The sequence below is a fragment of the Babylonia areolata genome, chromosome 6 (assembly GCF_041734735.1).
Source record: "Babylonia areolata isolate BAREFJ2019XMU chromosome 6, ASM4173473v1, whole genome shotgun sequence".
Taxonomy (NCBI): domain Eukaryota; kingdom Metazoa; phylum Mollusca; class Gastropoda; order Neogastropoda; family Buccinidae; genus Babylonia; species Babylonia areolata.
In genome coordinates, this window is record NC_134881.1 from 28,079,716 (window position 1) to 28,102,503 (window position 22,788).

General features: G+C 39.3%; 1 protein-coding gene across 1 annotated transcript in view; it reads right to left on the reverse strand.

Annotated features, from left to right (window-relative positions):
* The window catches only part of LOC143282895 (coiled-coil domain-containing protein 81-like), a 36,543-nt gene extending 15,617 nt beyond the window's left edge, over window positions 1–20,926 (reverse strand). The window contains exons 1-7 of the mRNA XM_076588774.1: window positions 20,742–20,926; window positions 18,760–18,821; window positions 16,661–16,817; window positions 14,346–14,602; window positions 13,631–13,710; window positions 9,176–9,558; window positions 893–1,079 (exon numbers count right to left, since the gene is read on the reverse strand). Of these exons, the coding sequence (XP_076444889.1) occupies window positions 893–1,079; window positions 9,176–9,558; window positions 13,631–13,710; window positions 14,346–14,602; window positions 16,661–16,817; window positions 18,760–18,821; window positions 20,742–20,820 (1,205 nt within the window). The 5' untranslated portion in view covers window positions 20,821–20,926. The remainder of the gene's footprint in view (window positions 1–892; window positions 1,080–9,175; window positions 9,559–13,630; window positions 13,711–14,345; window positions 14,603–16,660; window positions 16,818–18,759; window positions 18,822–20,741) is intronic.
* Window positions 20,927–22,788: the final 1,862 nt, after the last annotated feature.

The following is a 22,788-nucleotide window of genomic DNA, read 5'->3' on the forward strand; positions in this document are numbered from 1 at the left end:
GATACATCTTGGGGTACTCTTACTCTCAGTGCTAAGGGATGGTTATACCAGCGCCAGGAGGCATGGGTCATGGGCTTATGCTCCAGCCCACTCCTGCATGGAAAGGAATCAAATAAAAGCATCCTGGCGTGAAGGATGGTACTTTTGGGGTGCTCCCTCAGTTTGGGCCCCTTCTGGAAGCCAAATTTTAGCATCCAAGGACGAGTGATAGTACTTTTGGATGCTCTCTCTGTGCTCCTGGCTTCTGGAAACGAAATGTGACTGGCGTGACTGAAGGCATTTCAAGGTACTCTCCACTCTCAGAGAATGGTTTAGTACAAATGAGGGTACTATGGGGTGCTCTTTACTCTCATCCCATGCTCTGTTATAAATGAAGGTATTCTGGGGTGCCATTACTCACAGCTTGTGCTCTGGGGTGACTGAAGGTTGTTGTTTTTTTAATACTCTTACCATCTGTTTCTGCTCTGTGGTAACTGACAGTACTTTTGGAGTGCTCTTTGCTCTCAGCTTGCACTGTGGGATAAAGTACTTTTGTATACTGTTTCTCTAAGTTTATGCTCTGGGATGAATAAAGGTACTTTAGAAGTACTCTTAAACTCATCTTGTGCATTCTGCCACTTATGAAAGCAAAATCACTGAGGTGAATGATTCAGGAAAGGTACCTCTGGGTGTTTTTATTCTTCGCAAGGCAGAGTGTTTGGGAGCCTGTGCTCTTTCCCCCTTTAGAAAACAATGCTACCAGGATGAACGAATGTAGGAGATACCTTTAGAGAACTAAAAGAACCAAGTTTTAAATCAACAAGAAGATCAGTCACTATGAACAGCAAAAACACAATTCTAAAAAAAAAATCTTTGAAAAAAAAAAAAGAAGAAAAAAACAAAAGATATTTACCCTGGCATCGCATCAGCGAAACCAACAGCTTTTGGCTCCGGAGGTGGGATGGGAGACAACTTGACGCCGCTGTTGTTGGCGTTGTTACCAGGAACAAACTCATCCATGAGTGAAACGCCTGTCGCCTGAGCCATGGGCACAGCCATCCGGGACATACCACGACCAGCAGGGCTGGCCTTCCTCTCCGCTAGAAGGAGGGGGGGGGAACAGAACATAATTATTTCTCTTGTCCAGGTGAACACTCAGAAACTGGTGATGGTTCACTTGGATGTGTCACATTTATAGAACAGTTTAACATTGTTGCTTACAGTCCAGCCGACCGCATGGGGCCGTAACAGGACTCCTCTACTGACACTCTTCATTTCTGGAAAAAGAAAAAAAAAAAAAAAGACAAACCCTGAGAACAGAACAGTTCATCACATATCATCTTAACTATTAAGCTCCTTAAGGCAAATAAGAACTGAGGGAGTCAGCCCTTCTGCTTAATCCATCAACTTCAGATTGCCAAAAAAAACTTGACGCAGTGAAAACACAGACTGCATCATCTTCAGACTACAATGGACAACTAAATTCACAAGATATAGCCTTTTTTTTTTTTAAGGATAAGAAATACTTAAAAGCCACACAAAGGAAATACATTATTATTAAAAAAAAAATTTTTTTTTTTAAATGACACAGGTAAATAACACTGCAGAATGGACAGCAAGTGCCCACCCCATATTTTCTCATGTACAAAATCAAAAGGAGAAAGAAAAGGAAAGTAGTATGGGACTGAAAAGAGAAAGAAATCAAGAGAGATGTGGGAAGGTGGTTGGGTGGGGGAGGGGGGGGGATGAGAGAGAGAAAGAAATTTCCTGGTTGTTAAATAATGAAAACAATAGTTGTTGAATTATTTTGTCAATGTTCCTGCTGCACTGATAACAATGATTAACACATGAGGATATAACAGAAGCAAAGGAATGTTTGTACTGCCCCATACATCTCATGATATATCGTAATAGCAAATAAACTGAATAAAATAAAATATGATGATTTTTTTTTTTTTTTTACCCATTCAGTGCTAAGTGTATTTTGTGCTCAGTGACAACTATTTGCCAAGGAATGTTTTGGTCACGGACAGAAACAGTTCTGTTGGTTTTTTTGTTGTTTTTTTAACTATTGCATGCAAACTACTAACACTAAAAGAAAGAAAACATAACCTATACTTTTTTGAAAGGAAAATTAACACACTATCCAATTTTGACAATTTCACATAAATTCAATAAATATGTGATAAGAAAATTCCAACATGATGCAGATGGAAATTCTCCTCCTGGGCCACATTTTATTTTGTGCATGCCAGAAGTGGACGGAAAATTTCTGCCATGGGGACAATGAAGGGGTTAGACTGACAACAAAAATGACAAGAATAACAGCATCACAAGGACAATACAATAACACTGTTCAATTGCACGCAAACCCACAAGGCTGTTATACAAGCTTCATTTCATTTTCAAACCATGAACAAAAAATGTTTTAAAATCTGGTAATTTAAAAATACACGACTCATCACTTCTTTTAAAACTGATTTTGACCAAACTTCAACATGAAGAAAAATATTATAAAATGAAAAAAAGACTTATCTATGGAATTTCACAGAATGATATTTGTGCCTTGCTTTTGCTTTCTTTTTGTTTGTGTGTTGCTGTTGTTGTTTAGTTTGGGTGTTTTTTTTCTTTTCTTTTTTTCTCTTTTTGACTCATATTATTCAATATAATCTGAACACACTTCCAGATTAAAGATTCCCTTCCCTTTGAGGTTTGTTCTGCAAGAAAAATAAATCCCAGTACTTTTTTTTCAAATCAGTATTCCACTTGTGGTTCATTAAAAAAAAACAAAAAAAACAAAAAAAAAAATTTTCTTTAAACAACTTACCAACAGCACTCAGAAAAGAACGTCTCGAGGACTTGGACCTGTTCGAAATTCTTGACCGAGAGCTAAAATCACACGATCTGGATCGAATAGGCTTTAGTTTTCCTCTTGATTTGGGATTCCAATCAATCTTCCTGTACCACTCTGCCGAATACATCTTCCACAACTTACAACAAACACCACCAGTGAAATCACTAAACAAAAATCGCTTCAGACAGAGAACGCTAATGAAACGCTGTGCATAAAATCGTTAGAATATGCAGATTTTCCTTATCTTCTTTTTTTCCCCCGTCTCTCTCTCTCTCTCTCTCTCTCTCTCTCTCTCTCCCACAAACTTCCTCTAACCACTTGAGAATTTTTTTTTTTTTAATTCTGCAAACACAACCCCATTGTCAACTTAATTTGAAAGCAAAAATTTTCACATGTCCATCAAGGTACGGCTCTGAAGGAACTGTCAGCTTGAGACAAGATGCTGATGAAGGGAGGGCAAGGGAGGGGTCCTTGGTAACCATAACAGACAGGAGGCTCTATGACGACTGCGGCCTGCCTGGAGACCAGGGGGGTTAGGGGGGTTCGGGGGGGGGGGGGAGGGGAGTGTCATCGGACATTCAGGGCCCCATCAATATTTCAGCCGCCCGTTCTGCATGACATCTCCCTTCATAAAACCATCGCTCAGCCATGCAGTATTGACAGCAGTCGGAAAATGTAAAACTGTAACAAAAACTTGTGTGCGTGTGAAAACCGCACGGCCCGGTAACGGCATTCTGGGTGGTTAAGTTCTGACAAACTGCTTGCTACAAAGTGAAGCAACGGAAAAGGTTTAGGTTACATCAAGCCTTGACTGTGTCGTGCTAATGTGTGTGTGTGTGTGGAGAGAAGGGGAACAGGGTTTTGTGTGTGTGTGTGTGTGTGTGTGTCTGTGTGTGTGCGTGTGTGTTTGGAGAGAAGGTGAACAGGGGATGGGTGTGTGTGTGTGTGTGTGTGTGTGTGTGCGCGCGCGCGCGCATTGTCTAAGTGTGGGCAGGTGCACAGGGATGCATGCATGCACTTGCTCATACACACATGTATAATGCATCCATCACATAATATGCATTCACTCACAAATGTACACATACACATGTGCATACTATATTTGTAATGCAAACAAATGCATAACTGCATGTGTACAACTGTATGCATTCGTGCACACATACACCAACACTCATACTCACAATTACACAATTACACACACACACACTACAAAACACACACTCACATTCACCTTCCCTAACATACCACACACTGAAAATTCCAGATTCCCTGCAGGCATCACCCACTTCAAAACTGTACACATAAGAAGGCATCCTTCCACCTGACTAAAAGCACTGATAAAACATCAGTGGATCCAAGAAAGACACCCCCGAAAGATAAGAAGAGAAGACGAAGACAGCTGCCAATCAACAAGCCACAGAAGCAAGCGTGAATATTTCATCCCCCTCCACTCCACATCGGGTGGGGGGTGGTGGGTGGGGGACGGTTCTACACACCCTTCCAATTAAAAGGATTCCCTGTGTGGCTTGTTCGTCCTCTTTCCCCTCGCTGTCCTGACTGATCAATAATCATGAAGGACTGCCTGCAGGGAAAATTGAGACAAGAGAGAAGTGTCCTGCAAATTTCTCAAACAGTGGTGGGGTTTGTTTGCTTAGTTAGGGGTTTTGTTTTTGTGTGTGTGTGTGTTTGTCTGTGTGTGTGTGTGTGTGTTTAACTGCATCATTCAATGGAACAGGTTTGCTGTACTTTACACACACACACACACACACACACACACACACATCCAGACATACGCAAATGCACACACATACACATGCATACAAGCACAAATAGCCACATACGCACATACACTCACGCATACACACACACAGAAGCACAGACACACATGCACACACACACACATGCACACACACACACACACATGCACACACACAGAATGTACATGACAAACAAATACATGGCTAGCCATTCAAATGATTATGCTCATGTCCTCCCTGTGAAACCAGCAGAGTGCAGAACAGCGTTAAACTGCTTGCTCTGTTTGTCTCTTTTGTTTGGTCAGAGGAAAATCTTTAACATCTCCTTGTCTTTTGTACTGCAATAAACAGCTGCTGGGTTGTCTATTTTTCAGTGAAGAATTAAGAAAAATCCTTTAAAATCTGTAGTGTATGAGAATAAAGGCAAAGTTCACAAGCATCACACATTTACATGTGCTCTCACACACACACACACACACACACACACACACGCCCAGAAACACATTCACAGACACAGCACACACACACACACACACACACAAACATACCCAGAAACACATTCACAGACACAGCACAGATTCATAATCAACGATATTCTGTCTTCACTGACATGGTACTATTCTCTGTGTGTGGGTGAAAAAAATCTCATGCTCTACTGAAGCTAAAATCAGTTCCCAAGAACAAGATGTGACGGGGTTTTCTCAGACCAAGGCATTTGCACACACTCTCTCCTGGAAGAGCAGCCAAATTCCACACAGAAATATTTGTTGTGACAAGAAAGTAATAACACAATACAACTGGTTGGGGAGGTGTGGTCCTTCAAAGCATACATGGGAACTTACATACACGCATCCTATGTCTAAACAGACAGTAACATGATATGCTATAATCTAGTGAAACATATATACTATAATTTTCATACTGAATAAAATATCTTCATCTGAAGCAAGTTTATCTTCCAAACCATGTCACCTTTTCTATTCATGTGATTGCTGAAAAAAAAAAAAAAAAAAAAAAAAAATCTTTAACAAAAAAAAAAAAGGTTTTATGCATCAATTTAAATGACTGTAAAAAGTGCAAGCTTTCCCATCAAAACATTGTATCTGACTTCCCTGTTAATGCTTCAATCCTTAACAAGTCACAGTGCAAAGTTTTTGGTGGTTTTGATGTGAAAAAAGTACCCCACATTCATCATCATTCCTGGAACCTCCTTGGAACCCATTCTATATTCAGATGTACAAATGAGCAGAGATTCTAAATCCTTCTGGACAAAAACTTTTACTGATGCTGGTATGCCTTGTGAGGCACTTCAGTTGTTTTTGTTTTGTTTTTGTTTTGTTTGTTTTTTTGGAGGGGGGTGGGGGTGGGGGGGTGGGTGTGGGTGTGGGGGGTAGGTTAAAAGAAAACTTCTGCCAGGCAAATAATAACATGCAAAACAACTATGATGCATTTGAAACAACGAAACAATGCTCTCCAAAAAGTTTCCTGGAAAATATATGACTGTGATAATTTGAGATAATTACATTATATTTCAGTGTCAATGAGATGTGGAGAGTTGGCCAAAGTGGTAACGTGTTCACAATGGAAGCAAGAGAACCCGAGCACTGGTTTGAATCCCACTGTCCTCAGTATTTTCTCCTCCGCTAAACCTCGAGTCTAAATCTGGATGCCAGTCATTCAACTGAGTTGACAACCAGGGTTCCATGTCCAGCATGTACTTTGCGCATGAAAAAGAACCCATGGCAACAAAAGGGTTGTCCCTGGCAAAATTCTGTACAAAAATCCACCTAGAGGGAAAACTAATACACTTGCAGGGAGAAAAAGAAAACATATAAAAAAAAAGGTGTGGTGCTCTCAATGTAGCAACACACTCTCCCTGGAGGGGGAGAAGCTGGAATTTCACACAGAGAAATCTGTTACGGTAAATCAACACCACAATACAAACACAATATGGTTTTTCTTACCTAATAAACATTCATTATTGTACTGCATACTGTAATGAATATTCATGTTCTAAAAGTGATTGTGCTTTACATGTTAAAAGTTACATGTACTCAAGCCAAAGTAGAAATTTCTGTGTATTTACAGATAATAAGGTTGTATCTTATCTTCTCTCTCAGATTCAGAAAAAAAAAAAAAAATTCAGGAAATTCAGCTAATCATAAGGCTACATAGTCAATTACATGTTAGTAAAAAAAAAAAATATTTAAAAACCCCAAAGTATTGATCCATAATATTAGCAGACAAAATCAGCATAATGGTCAGCACACCTCAATTAACAAAACGTCGACCAACGTGAGGTGGGTTGGCAGAACTGCAATGAGTTAACACCTGACCAGCAGCATAACCCAACACGCTAGTTAGGCCTTGAATGTATGCGTACATATTATTTGTGTGTACCTATCAGAATCTGTTTTTTACCCCAGAAATATGCCATAGGACAACGCTAGGTTGCCATAGGGTTTTTTTCTGCGTGCCAAGTGCGTGCGCCCCAGTTTATTGTCTCGTGTGAACGACTAGACACTCAGTTTGATTTTCCAGTCAAACTTGGGAGATAGGGTGAGAGCAAGAATCAATCTCAGACCCTCACAGACACTGTATAGGCAGATAAGCGTCTTAACCATTCTGGCACCTTCTTCCCAAAGGCCTGACTAGCACGTTGAGTTATGCTGCTGCTGTCAGGCACCTGCCCAGTAGATGTGGCGTAGCATATATGGATTTGTCCCAACTCAGTGATACCTTCTTGAAAACTGAAACCAAGACTGAAACTGACCAACAAACCATCAAACAACACGGCGACAAATACACAGACGGGTGGACAAGATACAAAAGCAATAACACAAATATCCCCCGTGCCACACATCCGATCAGAAGAGGATGCAACAGAGAAACAGGGCGAAAATGGCTAAACTCTACAAGGAGTTAAAGTCCTGACAGAACATAAGACAAAATGACTGGACTTTAAACACTTGAGTGCCTCAGGATGGAAATTTCCGCCCGCTTCTTTGTAAGAATTTCCCCATTGCACAATCACTTAATTTTTTTTTGTACAAAACTGTCAGTGTGTTTACTGTTTTTCAGAAAATCATAGGTTGTGTTACTTTCTTTAAATGAAAGACTTTTTAAAATCATAACTATTCCATATTCGTGACCAGAACATCTACTTTTTAAAATTATAACTATTCATGACCAAAACATCCCTTGGCAAATAGTTGTCACTAAGCATAGTATAGGCTTGGTACTGAAAGGGTTAATACTGGACTTTCTTGCTGTCCTGTCGAAAGAGGGAGTTTGCACTAAGTTCTCTGACTTAAAATCATCACTCTGACAATGCAAACACAGTGAATTTGGTGTCATATACTTGCCATGTCAAAGTCCAATGCATCAGTTTGACATGGTAAGTATATTTCAAACTTCCCTTTCGGTGTACAATGTCAAGTAAATGACACCAAATTCACAGTATTGTTATTGTGACATTTTCATACAAAATACTGTTTAACTCACTTTCGATGATGGAATGCTATAGCGTTCCTGACGTAAGGTAGCGTTCCACACAATGGAACGCTACAGTGGTTTTGACAATTAAATTTTTTTTCCACGTTTTCCTCATGGGGTAGCCTAAAAATCGCAGCTACACTGGACATTGCTAATGTGTCAAGGGTTGAATGGAAAGTTTCTTCATGTGGTTCCGTAACTATACACCCACTGGCCAGCCGTTGACACTGGTACCCCACATGACAAGCTCATCTGCATACGTATCAAAAATGGTGTTGCAGGCAATACAAGTGGAAATGTTTGGAGCAAACTAGATCACAACAGCGGCTTTTTACTGCCGCTGAAGTGACTGAAATGCTTCAAACTGAAGGTTTTGACATCAGTGAGGATGATGAAGACATTGAATAAAGTATCTGCAGTGAAGAAAGCTACCAGCAAGAAGGTACTGACAGTGACTCAGCTTCTGAGGGCTGTGAAGAGAGGGAGGGGGTGGGCGTACACAAGACGTGAGGAGAGGGGTCGGTGGGTCAAGTACAGGGAGTTTCATTGAGTTATTTCATGTTTTGTATTTTTTGTGATTTTTTCTCCTAACCCTAACAAATGGGTCATCTGCAGGGGAAAGCAAGGGAGAAAACTATTCGTCTGGAGTGAGTTAAACCAAAATACAGGTATTATATATTGTATTATATGTGTTAGTTGTGTCCAGCTATGATCATTCAGAACAGAGGAGGCGACTGCTGTCTAGACTGGGATGGGATCTGACTACAGTGGAGAGTGTCTTGCCCCAGTTACATCCCCGCTCTCCTGGCCAAAAGGGCTTTGGACAGTCAGTGTTGGGATGGTACCCAAAGGGCAACTCGCCACCATGGTGGCAGCACCAAGAGCCGGTACAATTTTGCTACCTAGTCTGAGAGTCAGTCATTCACAAAAGACTAATAAGTAAATGACTTCCAATTCCCGTGAAGAAACCATTGATCATACAGCTCTCACTTTGTTATTGGCCCAACTGTAAGCGGATGTCAATCTCTGACATGAGGCGAGTGTTGGGCATATAATAAAATACTGATTAAACCAAAATACAGACACTCACCATGAATTTCATCCATGACAGCTTTTGGCATGTACACATCCACCGGCTCCTCCCGGAGCTCTGCGTCCCTCAGCATGTTGTCGATGGCCGTCTCCGTCGCACAGTCCCCGACCCCTGGCTCCTCAAAGGCATCAATTCTGATGGCATCGCTCTTGATGTGTCGCTCCATTTCCTCTTGCAGGACAGGGCCCTCCGGCTCGTCGGGTCGGTCTGGCACATACTGCACGATGTCGGGGTTAATGCTGGTTTCCACTATGGGTTCTGGAGGGGAGGAAGGCACTGGTGGGGGTGGTGGGGAGGAGTAGTTTTGATTTTCATCTGTCTCGGCCAGCGGGGGAAGAGGGTTTCCGCTTCCGCTGGCGCCACCGGGTGCTGGGTTGATCCTGATGGAAATGTTCATGGTTTTTGAAACTTCCATTTTCACAGGAAAATGCTAACACCCAAATGGAGGGGAAAAGGTTCAGAGCACAGAAACATCTAATGAAGGCACATCAGACGACTGAATGAAGGAGGTAAGAACAAAAACTGAACACATATAAAACACAAGCCTCTAGCTCTAACTATAATAATTTATCAAAAGTGGCACCTCTGAGTTGCAAGACATGGGCGACACTCGAGTCATTCCTTTTCAATGTCTACTGAGCAATACATTAAATACAATCAAGTTGTTTCAAAACAGAAGAGAAAGCTGAATGACCATGATCAGCATATATGGTTGTTTCTGTAATGTCTAGGTACTAATACAGCTATGCTATAGCAAAAATGTCATTTTTTCATGTGTCTAAGTAATTCCAGAATTGCCTGCCATGTTTACGGGATGCCTTCTGACCCTTCATCGACAAAATATCCTTTTTTAGTAGTCACTGCCTTCCCACCACAAGGCAGTCTGGGCACCTTCATGCTATCAACTCCAACCAACGTGTATAACACTTTCTTTTCATACCACTCAACATGAATGGCTACATGTTGAATTACCATTCAATGCTAAAATTTAGCAGGAAATTATATCATCACACATCAAATTTAACAAAGGTTCTATTTTTAGCCAATCCCTATCCCAATTGCTACCAGTACCACCTTTGTTGTGGTTGCTGATTTTTCCCCCAACACATTCATGTTGATATTCCAAATAATGTTCTTGCAGATTGATCTGAGCTTAAGTTCATGTAGTCTGCAGACACATTTCAGTGTTCTGGCATGCTTGAAATATATATATACACTTTTGCCCACTTTTGCAATGTGTCAATGTGCATGTGCCAGTATTTCTCTGTGTGTTTTTGTGTGCATGTCCATGCACGTATTATTGTTTACATCATCAGAATAAAAACCTACTGATACAAATTATTCACATCAATAATAAATAGGCTGATGAAATAAAAACAAAAAAAAATAACAAAAAAAAAAAACAACAACAACACACACACACACACACACACAACACAGCCTTTTCAAATAGAACTTGTAAGCAATGCACGCAAGCAGCCACTCAACACTGCTTTTTCAATTAGAACATGAAAACAACACATACAAATATTGTTATATAACTCCGCTTTTTTTTTTTTTTTTTAAACTAGACCACCAAATGACTTGGTACACACGTTTTCCAATGAGAACACCAACGACTTGAAAAACAACTTTTTTTTTTTTCAATCATCAATCAAAGCACAAATTTTTTTGACTAGCCACAGAACACAGTTTTTTTCTGTCTTTTTTTTTTTCCAGATCAGAACACGAAAACAACACATGCAAAAAATAGACACACAATTCAGCTTTTTCTATCTAACTTGAAACAACTAGCTACACAACACAGCTTTTTCAATCAGGACACAAAATGACTAGCCACACACAACAAAGTTTTTTTTCCAATGTGAACACAAAATGACTACAGCTACACAACAGAGCTTTTTCAATCAGAACATGAAATGACTAGCCACACAAACACAGCTTCTTCAATCAGAACACAAAATGGCTTGACACACAACAGAGCTTATTCTATTTGAGCATTAAATGACAGGCAACACAACACAGGTTGTTTCGTTTTTTTTCTATTTGAACATCAAATGACTAGCCACATAACACAGCTTTGGTTTTTTTTTTCTATTTGAACACCAAATGACTAGCCACACAACAAAGCTTTTCTACTGAGAACACCAACAACTAGACATACAATACAGCTTTTCAAACTAGGAGACCAAACGACTGAAACAGTATGTCAAGAAAGAGATAAAGCCTTCATGGCTCACATGCGATTCCTGCAAAAAAACACCAAAATGGATGATGTGGAGTGTAGGGTGGGGGTGGTTACAAGTGTTTATTATCTGTACACACACACACACACATATATATATACATATAAAGAGAGAGAGAGAGAGAGAGAGATAACATTAGAGAGAGAGAGAGAGAGAGAGAGAGAGATCTATTTTCGCTCACCATCAGAAACAAGTGGCTGGATATGGAACGATTCCATGTTTTGCAGCCTACATCGATCAGTATTGCATGGTTTTACGAACATAATTTAGATATATTCAAGTTTAAGACTTTCCCTGTGTTCACCATTACTTTGGTTTTGATAAACTCTGGCTAATATACACAAAAACGACACCAGATAGACGGATTGGACACATTTCTCTGTGACTCGTCAAGTGTGCACATTACAAAAGTCACTGCACGAGTGATTTCACTGGAATATCAAAGCCCGTTCAAATGTCCCACACAACCATATCCTTGGCTTGAATGAAAAAAAACATACTACTTATTGTTGGAATCTATGAACACACACTCATTAAAAAAAAAAAAAGAAAAGAAAAAAGCAATGAAATTTTCTTTCTGATGATCACACAGATTAAAAAATTTAGAAACTAAGGGAGAGATTATCACGACAACAATAGAACTGCATGTGTTGTGTGAGTTAGCTTTAACAGTGAATCATGACCATTCCACGCATGCATATGTGCACGTAAATCTGTTAACTCACTCGGGACGGCAAGTTTTCTCCCTTGCTGTTCCCCACAGACGGTCCATTTGTAAGGGTTTGGAAAAAAAATTACAAAAAATACAAAATACAGAGTAAGAAAATGAAACGTTCAGAACCGGTTTATTACGTGTTGGGCTATTTTGGGTTATTACATATAAAAAAAAAATCAATTTTTTCATCTTATTTTTACGGTTTTGCAATTATGTATAAAATAATGCCAATTTTTCACCCGAATCACCATACCCATGCTCGCTTTTTGCACTTAATTCACTTTCTTCTTCATCATCATCCACCTCTTTGATGTCCGACCCTTCAGTTCGTAGCATTTCAAGTACTTCGGCAACACTAAATCATTGCTGTCACTGCCATGTTTGCTCTGGAACATTTTGAGAAAAACCCGCTTCAGACACCATTTGCTAACAGGCTGCCACTCGAGCAGGCGACCGGTCAGTGACTGTGTCAGCATGTGTGCGAGACAGGCCGCACATGACAGGCTGGCCAATCATACCATTCGGTTGTGGAGTGACCCAGAATTGTGCACTCTGCTTGGCTAATCACAAAATCACATGCACAGCACATGATGGATTTTTATTTTTGGAAAATGCTGAATACATTTTATGTAGGAATGCTCACGCATTCCGTTGGCCGGAGAGAGTTAAATGGTCATTCATGGACATTATGCAGTGATAAGGCCTTTGTGGAAATCATTCTATGACTACACTGGCTTCCTTTGCTTTCTTTCAATAATGTATCATCGCACACTTTTCTTGCAATCAGTGCATGAGCTCTTGTCTGATCAATGACACTGCAACACTACTTTTGACACCAAGCAAATACTTGGATGAAAATGAAGATATTCACACTGAGTATAAAACACACAAAAAATAGTTTTTTCAGTGCCTTGAGCCGTTTTAAAATCTGTTCTTTCAGATGAGTGAGGTCTTTTTAAAAATAATTATTCCCCATATCGCATTCAGACTGATTTCCCACTCCTTGGTAGAATTTAGCTCCTCGTAGCAGATATATGCTACAATGTAACTTCCTTACAAAGCAGAAGTATTTCCTTTTTGAACTAACTTTATAAAATGAATGCTATTAATCGGTGTGTGAGAGTATCACAAAAGTTTTATTAACAAGAGATAAAAGCACAATAGTGTCCTGACTTTCTAAACATTTCTGGCTTTATTAGAAGTTATTTACTTCTTTTTTTTTCTTTTTTTTTTTGAGTTGTTGTTCTTTCATAGACGCGCATGATAATTATAATCAAAATGTGTTGAAAGAACAAATTTTTTTCCCTCTTTTTAAGCCCAAACTGGGGTCAAGACTTTATTCCTAGAGGAGAATGGATTCATTAAAGCTGACAACATATAAACTCATACACACACTCAAAACACCATGTTCCTTCTTAGGGCCAATGCCCGAAGCCTCTCAAAGAGACACATCCAGAGACACACACAGATAGTGCATAAGATGTGACTGACCTGGGCAGAATCAGAGTGTTACTGGTTCCCGGTCTGGAGAAGGGCCGGTTGGACATGACAGAGTCCACAGTCCCTGCCCTCTGCAATCACCAGCCATCACTCAGTGCAATAATTTCATCAATATAGGATTATCTCTCTCTCTCTCTCTCTCTCTCTATATATATACATATATATATGTGTGTGTGTGTGTGTGTGTGTATATATACATACATACATACATACATACATACATACATATATATATATATATATATATATATATATATATATATATAAGCGTGTAAACAAACAACTGAGTAAGCGATACACAGACTTTGCACACACAAAAAAAAGATATATATACATGCAAATTCAACACAAACACTCACATGCACACATGATTATGTACACACACACACACACACACACACACACACACACACACAGAGTTTTTATCATTATTGTTATCATTATTATTCTTATTATCATTATTATTATCATCATCATCAACATCATTATTATCATCATTACGATCATCATCATCATCATATTATTATCATCATTACTGTTGTTAAAGTATCATCATTAGCATTAAAGTAGTTATCATCATTATTACTGTAACAAAGCAGTTCTCATCATTATCACTGTAACTACCATGCACCATCATTATCATCACTCTAGTTATCGTCATCATCACGAGCATCCCCACCAAACAACATCACCACCACTGATTTACATTTTGCATGGAGTTGAGCAGATCACCACTGCCGTCCATCTGATTGATGAACTCTTTGTAGAACCTCATCTTCACCCGGCAGTCGCGGATCTGCAGGCGCCCGATTCCGGCAAACGACAACTCCACGTTCCTCTTGGCCGCCACAGCCCGGGAAACCGACCCGATAATTTCCCGCACGCAGCTTTCCACCGTGTCACGGTCGAACGGCGACTCAAATGCCATGGCAGCAAAGTTGAGCTGTGGGGATGGGATGTGACCTGACATTAAAAAAAAAAAAAAAAAAAAGGAAAAGAGAAAAATAATGTCATGTTATTCAATAATATTGCAAATATTCAAAAGTAAAATCTACCGAGATATATAAAACATAAATGAGCAGAAGCAGAAGTAATAAAACAGGTCCATGCCTTGCGAAAAAGTTTGTTGTACAGCTTTTGAAGGAGAAGTGGTCATGTGTTGTTTTCTCCTTATGTTCAATAATGTTTTATTATTCACCTATCTATTTGTTAATTCATTTACTTTTTTTCTGTTTCATGTCTTTCCTCTGCAGTCTCTTCCTCAATAAACCACTGTGTGTGTGTGTTTTTTTCTGATATTTGTCATATATGTGATTCATTCAATAATCATTAGAGTAGAAGAGTGGGTAGATGATTGCCTATTTTGTATTGCCATGGAACAGTTTCCACTTTCTCTTTTCAATCTGGACTGATTTCAGTTATGTATACTGGCATATGATGCACAGAAGGAACATGGCATTTGGACAACAACCTGTGATGTACACATATTACAGTGATTATGTGGTTTGCGTGCCAATGAACAACACCAGCAAGCACCTTACTGGTGGATGCAGTACGGCAGAAGTTTGTTAACCTGTGAAATCTGTTGTTGCGCTAAATCTTTTTATTCCAGTGTTGGAGTACTAAAATGACATTTCTGTTAAGTTCAGGTAACCGACTAAAAGGCAGACACTCTGTAGTTGCCCACTTCTGCCCTGGGAATCAAAAGAGAACGGTCTTAATCCGACTTAATCAGACCCATCCACGCGGAACACACAGATCAAGTGCCACATAATGCAATCAAAACTGTTGGGCTAAGACAGATCTCCAAATACTGGGGATTATTTGGTGTAATTAATACACTCACAATCTGTTGAGCTAAAACAAATCTCTAAATGCAGGAGATTATTAGGCATGATCAATGCACTCTAAAAATATTGGGCGAAGAGGAAATCTTGAAATGTATGTACTATCTTATTTGGTATGAAGTATGATTATTACATCACAAATATATATTTTTTTATAACCTATAGGGCTATAGCTTTTAACTATAAAACTGTCAAGAGCAACAAAAGACCCGCAGGCTCAATTTTCATATCCACTGTGCCTTAATTATTGGATCTTGACTTATTTATTACAAGAACTTTGCTCAACTTTACTGACTCAACGAAACTAGCTGGTTCTCCAATAGATGTTTGAATACATATCCCACGGGGTATCATGCCTATGACAAAGGTTTATTGTGTATGTCGAAACACCGCAAAACTCCAGCCTTGGCAAACTGTACCCTCCTGAGAAGTTGTTTAGTTAGATCAACTGAAACAATTAGGGGACCATGCTGGCAAACACACGTACAGCTTTCCATAGTTCCTTTCTTCCACACACACACACACACACACCCGGCCAGCCACCTAAAACAAACAGACATTTTGGACTCATTCCAAATGCCACCAATAACAAATGCTCTTTCATGTATTACACCTCTCTTTCTCATGTATAACAAATGCTTATTCATGTCTCTGTGCTTTCAATATACCTGCATTTTTTATTTACTTTCTTCCCATGTGTGTGTGTGCGTGTGTGTGTGTGCACACGCACACACACACACGCACGTACATGCAAGCCACTATGTTTATGATGGGGGTGGGGGTGAGGTGGTTGTTTTTAGGTGTTTGGTGGGGTTGTTTTGTTGGTTTGTTTCTTTTTTTTACTGGGGAGTGTGGGGAGCGGGCTGGGCAGGGAAGGGGGGAGGGGGGGGGGGGGGTTGTTTCGTTTTGCTCTCAGGGCTGGATGGAGGGGAAAAAGAAAGAAAAAAAAAGCAGTTCTGCTAAATTCCACTACTCTCATGATACGAAATTTTGTTTCTCTATTTCTTTCGGCCTGCTTACCTGCCTGCCTGTCTCTCTGAGATACAAGGTAAAAAGGTACAACAGTACAAAACAGCAAAAGGGTGTACCACAACAAAGAGACATAAAAGAATAATAATAATAATACAGAACAGCAAAAGATCACACAACTTTCTAAATTTCCCCATTCCCTCACCTGGAACCATGTATTTTGTGAACTGCAGGCCATGAGTCTGAGCAAATTTTTCAGAGATGTTGAACACAGGTCTCTGCATGAGGATGTACTTGTTGTTGCCCACATCCATCTTCTTCTGGGAGAAGGAGAAAGTGCCGAAGTTGGGGATCTGCACTCCCTGTGGGCACCAACAACAACTTATCATGCTGAACTGATGCTGGTTTATATGCTTTTGTTTTAAAAACCCCTGATGCTGATGAGTATGCTCATCAGTGAAAGGACAGTCACCTCACTGAGATAAGACTGAGCTTACAGGTCAGGATGCCAGTCACAGTTCTCTATCTGGACTTCATCCTCTCAACATTGCATTACTTTTTTATTCAGCAGAATCAATTACACCGTTTAAAAGTTTATAAAAGGTATTGACTGCACTTCAAACATTTACACCATTTAAAAGTTTATAAAAGTATTAACTGCGCTTCAAACATATAACACACTGATCTTATTTCACTGAGGTTCACTAACCAATGGGTTAACACTAAGTAAAACATGTCAAGCTTTCAGACAGCTGGGGGGAAATCTTTCTCTCAAGGGTGATTCTCTCCCTTTCTCTCACTGTCTGAATCACTCATGCCATCATTGGTTATTGTTGCTTATAGACCAGCCAACTGCAGAGGGCAGGACTGTCAAACCATACAAATGCTTAACTGCTTCAACACAAAACTGTCACATCTAAATAAAAACATATATATAATAAAATAATCCGCCAATACAAACCCACAAAATACAGTTCATGACACATTATCTTAACTTTTTTGCTCCTGAAGTTGAAGCAAATGTGACAAGGCCATGATGGGGATGACTGCCCTTCTGCTTAATTCATCACCACCAGATTAAAATAAATCGTAAAAAAGGATAAAGAAAAGCTAAACAAAAAATACAAATACTGCAGAATGGACAGCTAGTGCCCATCCAAGCGTTTACAATTTACCTAGTTGCCAGAGTAAAACAGCACAAATAGTACATCATGCTTCATAGACTGTTTATTCCCCTGAAAAAAGAAAGGGGAATGGACTGGGCAAGCAGAAAAAGGAGACGACAGTGAAGGAAGAAAAAAGGCAGAAATAAAGAGAGCAATAAAAAAAAAAAAAGAGGTAATTACTAGCACAGAATTTCCAGAAGGTGGGATGCTATTTATACAGAAAGATCCCCGGCATCCCACGGGGGAACTCATGCCATCAGAACTAGCCTCCATCACCAAACAAAATTAATGTTTTCCTGTAATTTTCTCATTTCTTCATTTATAAGAACTGAGCACATGATGAATGATTGAATGAGGAGGTATTTACAACCTTTAAATATATATTCTTTTAATAATACTTAAAAAGCAACTGTATGTGCACATACAAGATTTCACTCTGAAATTACCAGAATTACCTGATAACCTCAGCAAACAAAAAATACAAGAGTGTGCACATGTTCTCTCTCTCTCTCTCTCTCTCTCTCTCTCTCTCTCTCTCTCTTTCACACACACACACTCACACACACAAAAATTCATTCATATCACAAGCACTTTATTGTTTTGCGTTTTATGTTTGCCCATGTGTACAAGTATACATTGAGTTGACTTGTGCTAATAAATACACACACAACAATAAAACAGGGTGGAGATATTCATAACTGCCCTCCCTGAAACAGCTTCAATGACAAGAGCTCAACCATAACAGAGGAAAATGTGTAGTTGTAATCATAATGGCTATAAAAACACGAGTACTGAAGTCAACATGAAGTTATGTACATGCATGGGACAGACCTGCAAATTAAGCAAAACACACACTCTAAAATTATCAGTGAAGTTGTGTGATCCACAAACTGGGTATACGTACAATCCATGTCATCCCTAACACTAACACTAGTCACAGGCTCGGATATTCTATTCATGAATGCTTAACATAAAGCACACACACACACACACACACACACACACACACACACACACACACACACACACAAAGATGTGTCTACAATGAAAAATACTCATTATGGTATAAAGTTTCCATTTCCAATACAACTGCACAGAACTGTTGTCAAAATACTGAAAAAATGCATTTAACACATACCTTCTGGCTTGACATCTGCTTTTCAATGTACGTAGATACATTTTCCCAGACATTAGCAACATCTGCAAGGAAAAATAAAAACTATGAATATGAGCCTAGTTCTGCAGTAGAGCACTGAACTTCCATTCTGATTATCCATGATTCTTTTTTTGGTACAAACTTTGGCAGTGCATAGTAAGTAAACTAAGTTGTTAAGGAGGCTGATTATTTCTTCCGATCTCCAAGACCAAGATAATGTGCAGATGTGCAAAACTACTATTGGCCTAATCTAATTCTTGTCCCTGTGTCAAAACACTGCCATTCTCCATGCTGTAGAAAATGGCAATGTGAATGTAATCAGTCAACAACAACCCCCCCTAACCCCCCACCCCACAAATGTAAAACAACCTAAGCAAGGGGATAACACTGCTCATGAATTTAAAATCCTCTTTCAAAATGTGTGAACATGGGAACTGAAGCCTAAAGATTCAGAAGAAAAAAAGAACATGTGAAGAATGTAAACATATAAGTATGCATGCAATGTGTGTGTGTGTGTGTGTGTGTGTGTGTGTGTGTGTGTTCATGCTTGCATGCATGCATGCGTATATGCATTTGTTCATTTGAAATCTATCTTTGTGTATTTGCACACACAGGTTTGCATTGTGAATTTGTGGCTGTTCACATGGAAGTGCTTGTGCATTTGTGTGCACATTTGTGTATGTATTTGAGTGTGTGTGTCAGGGCATGCATACATGCACTTAGGTGGGTGCATGGGCCATTGGGTGTGAATTTTAACACAAACAACTATGTCTTAGCATGCATCTAATGGGTATATATGCTCCTAACTGGCTCTGTACAGATTCATGTTATGTGTCAGCATGTCAAAATAATGCTAACTTAATAATGTAAATATGCTACATTGAAAATGAAAAGTTTTAATCTGACAGAAACAAACAAATGCAGTCATGTCTGGTCAAGCCCTTGGCAGCTAACAAATTTTCATTTCATTGGCACTAGGTTGTTGTCTTAATCTATTTGCTGATCTCAGTATATTGACCTGAGATCAACTGACTTGGGTGGTTATTGAATACAAACTATAAAAATAAAAATAATTCTTAAAAAATCAGTGGACTACTGTACTGGATTGTAATCTTTGACATTACAAAGTACCAAGCTAGATCCACAAATAAACAAGTAAACATATAAAACATTAGAGAGAGAGAGACAATGACAATGACAAATTTTTTATTGGCAAATAGCGTTTTACAGCTCTAGTGCCAAGGGGGATTATTCAGCTTATTTTAGCAAACGCCGAAAACAAAAAGTAAATTGAAAAATAAGGGGAAATAACAAGCAAATAAGTACATATTCATAAACACATAAACACTCATACATTCACACCCACAACATTAATACAACATATTCCATATTACTCATGCATAATACTAAGTAATTAATTCGAACATATGACCATCCAACTTTGCAGCCGGGCCTTATTTTTTGGTTATTTACCAATCTAACTTGAGTTATGGATCTTATATTTTATTCTGCATTATGTTTCTATCATGTTAAAACGATCGTTCGGTTAATCTTTTCCTTCGAATGTTGTATGCTTCTACAATATATTTGGCGAGTGAAAATATGATGTCTTCATTCTTTGATGAAAGGATAGCTACTAGATCATGTCTTATTGCAAACGGATGTGTAAAGAATGTATAATCATTTCTAATAACACTGTATTCCTTACAATGGAAAACAAAATGATCCTCATTTTCTAAATCCTGATGACACAACTGACATACACTATCACTTTCACTATTTTGAATATACCATACTCTATTTGTATTATTTTCCAGTCGGAAAAATACATTTCTATAATTACAAATAAATGGCAACGGCGTCTCCTTGCTCGATTTCGATCCAGGACCTTACTGAGAGAGAGATATGAGAGTCAGAAGTGAGAGTCAACAAAAAGAGTTGCCAAAAAGGTCACACAAACTTACCGTCCTCCGACAAACCGCTTATGGAAGAAAATTTACCAGCTTTGGCCTCAGCCAAAATCTTCTGCAATGATTCTGGCATTTTGGGATGAGTGTATCACTCAACACACAATATCATCTCATAGAAATAACGAAATTTTACGTAAGAACTCGCTACCACAGAACTTGTAAAAGCAAGGCGCCTTAACAGCGTTGCTATGGGAAGTGCCGACCTGTGATTGGTTGGATTCCAGCCCAACAAATCGAGCTGTCAACGTTTCAATGTCGCAAAAAATCGGTGTTTTCGTATACGATTAAAACTTCTCTCTCTTGACGCTGTCTAAATTTTTCATAATGATAACAAAGGATGTAGATCACAAAAAATGGACTTCGTAACACAAAGTTCCTCGAACAAAAAGTAAACATTTTGAAGTAAGGGAAATAACTCCCTGTTATGCACACAGCAGTATTGCCTTTTACTCCCCTTCTCTTTTCCTTGCTTGTCAAGGTGGCGTCACGTTCTGCGTTCGGTCAAATCCATATACGTCACACCATATCTGCTAGACGGATGCCGGACCAGCAGCATAACTGAATGCACTATGCAGGCCTTGAGTGCATGTATGTATATGGTTGTGTACATATCATAGTGGATTTATTTGTTTCAACTGAATTTATTATTTTCTTTCTGAAAGTTTCTAAAAGTTTTTTTTGTTTTTTTCCGAAATAGACTTACCCATCAAAGCCGTGCATTTTTGGTTTGTAGTTATGTACAGGTGCAAACTTCGTTAATTGGTAAAACCCGTTTCACCAAGGACGGCCGCCGGTAAGAAAACATGATTTGCAGAGAATTTTTGTTTAATGTATCCCACTAATTTTACAATGCCGATATTCCCATGAAGTGAGCGAGAACATGAAAATTGAAAAACTGACGGAACATGACACGATATTTGCCGGAAAAATTTTCATAAGCGTATCAATACGAATATTTACCACACACACACACACACACACACACACACACACACACACACGTGACACACACACACACACACACACACACACACCGTGACACACACACACACACACACACACACACACACACACACACACACACACACACACACACACACACACACACACACACACACACACACACACACACACACAGAGAGAGAGAGAGAGAGAGAGAGAGAGAGAGAGAGAGAGGGGGGAAGGGGGGGGGGGGCAATCGGAATTAGGAAAAAGGAATAGTGCCGGCACTGACTCGAGGAACACAGTATGGAGGCGAATCAAGTATCATGTTTTTTACAGTAATAACACTAGTTGGATCTATGGTCTTGCTCTGTTCTATCCCTGTCTGACTTTCGCTTTTGATTTTGATTTTGTGTGAGTGTGATCACGAATGTTTAAACACCATGCAGTACCTTAATTCGTATTTAGGTACACTCACTTCACGGTTGTCCGTCCGCTGGTCTGTCTGTCTACGTGGCTATTCATGACTGATGTGTGCAAAAGAAGTATATGCACCCACAAGGCACTTTCTTTTTACCTTTGTTTCATTTTTTATTTGTTCATTTATTATCTGTCTATCTGTCTATCCAACTGTTAATTCATTCATTACTCATTATTATTGTCTTGCAGGTGTCTATACAAGGGAAGCAACTGCAACAACTTAGAAGCAAACACGACACAGGTAAGTTACCTCGCCTACACTAGTGTCTGGGGAAACTAGTCAAGACGAGCGCCAACAAGGCATAAATTTTGTTCCAAAAATGCATTATTGATAAATGAATAGAGTTCAGTTACTTAAATAGGCGTCACTGCGTTCGGACAAATCCTCACACGCTACACCATATCTGTTAAGCAGATGCCTGACCAGCAGCGTAACCCAATGTGTTTAGTCAGGCCCTGAGCAGCGAGAAAAAAAATACACAATACACAATACACATACTTTATTGTCTATACCTGGTACATAGATTTTCTTTTTGGCAGCAGCAAAAATCAAGTGCTTCTCCATTTCAGTCAGCCAAGCCGCATTGCACATCCCCCCCCCCCCCCCCCCCCCAGTTCA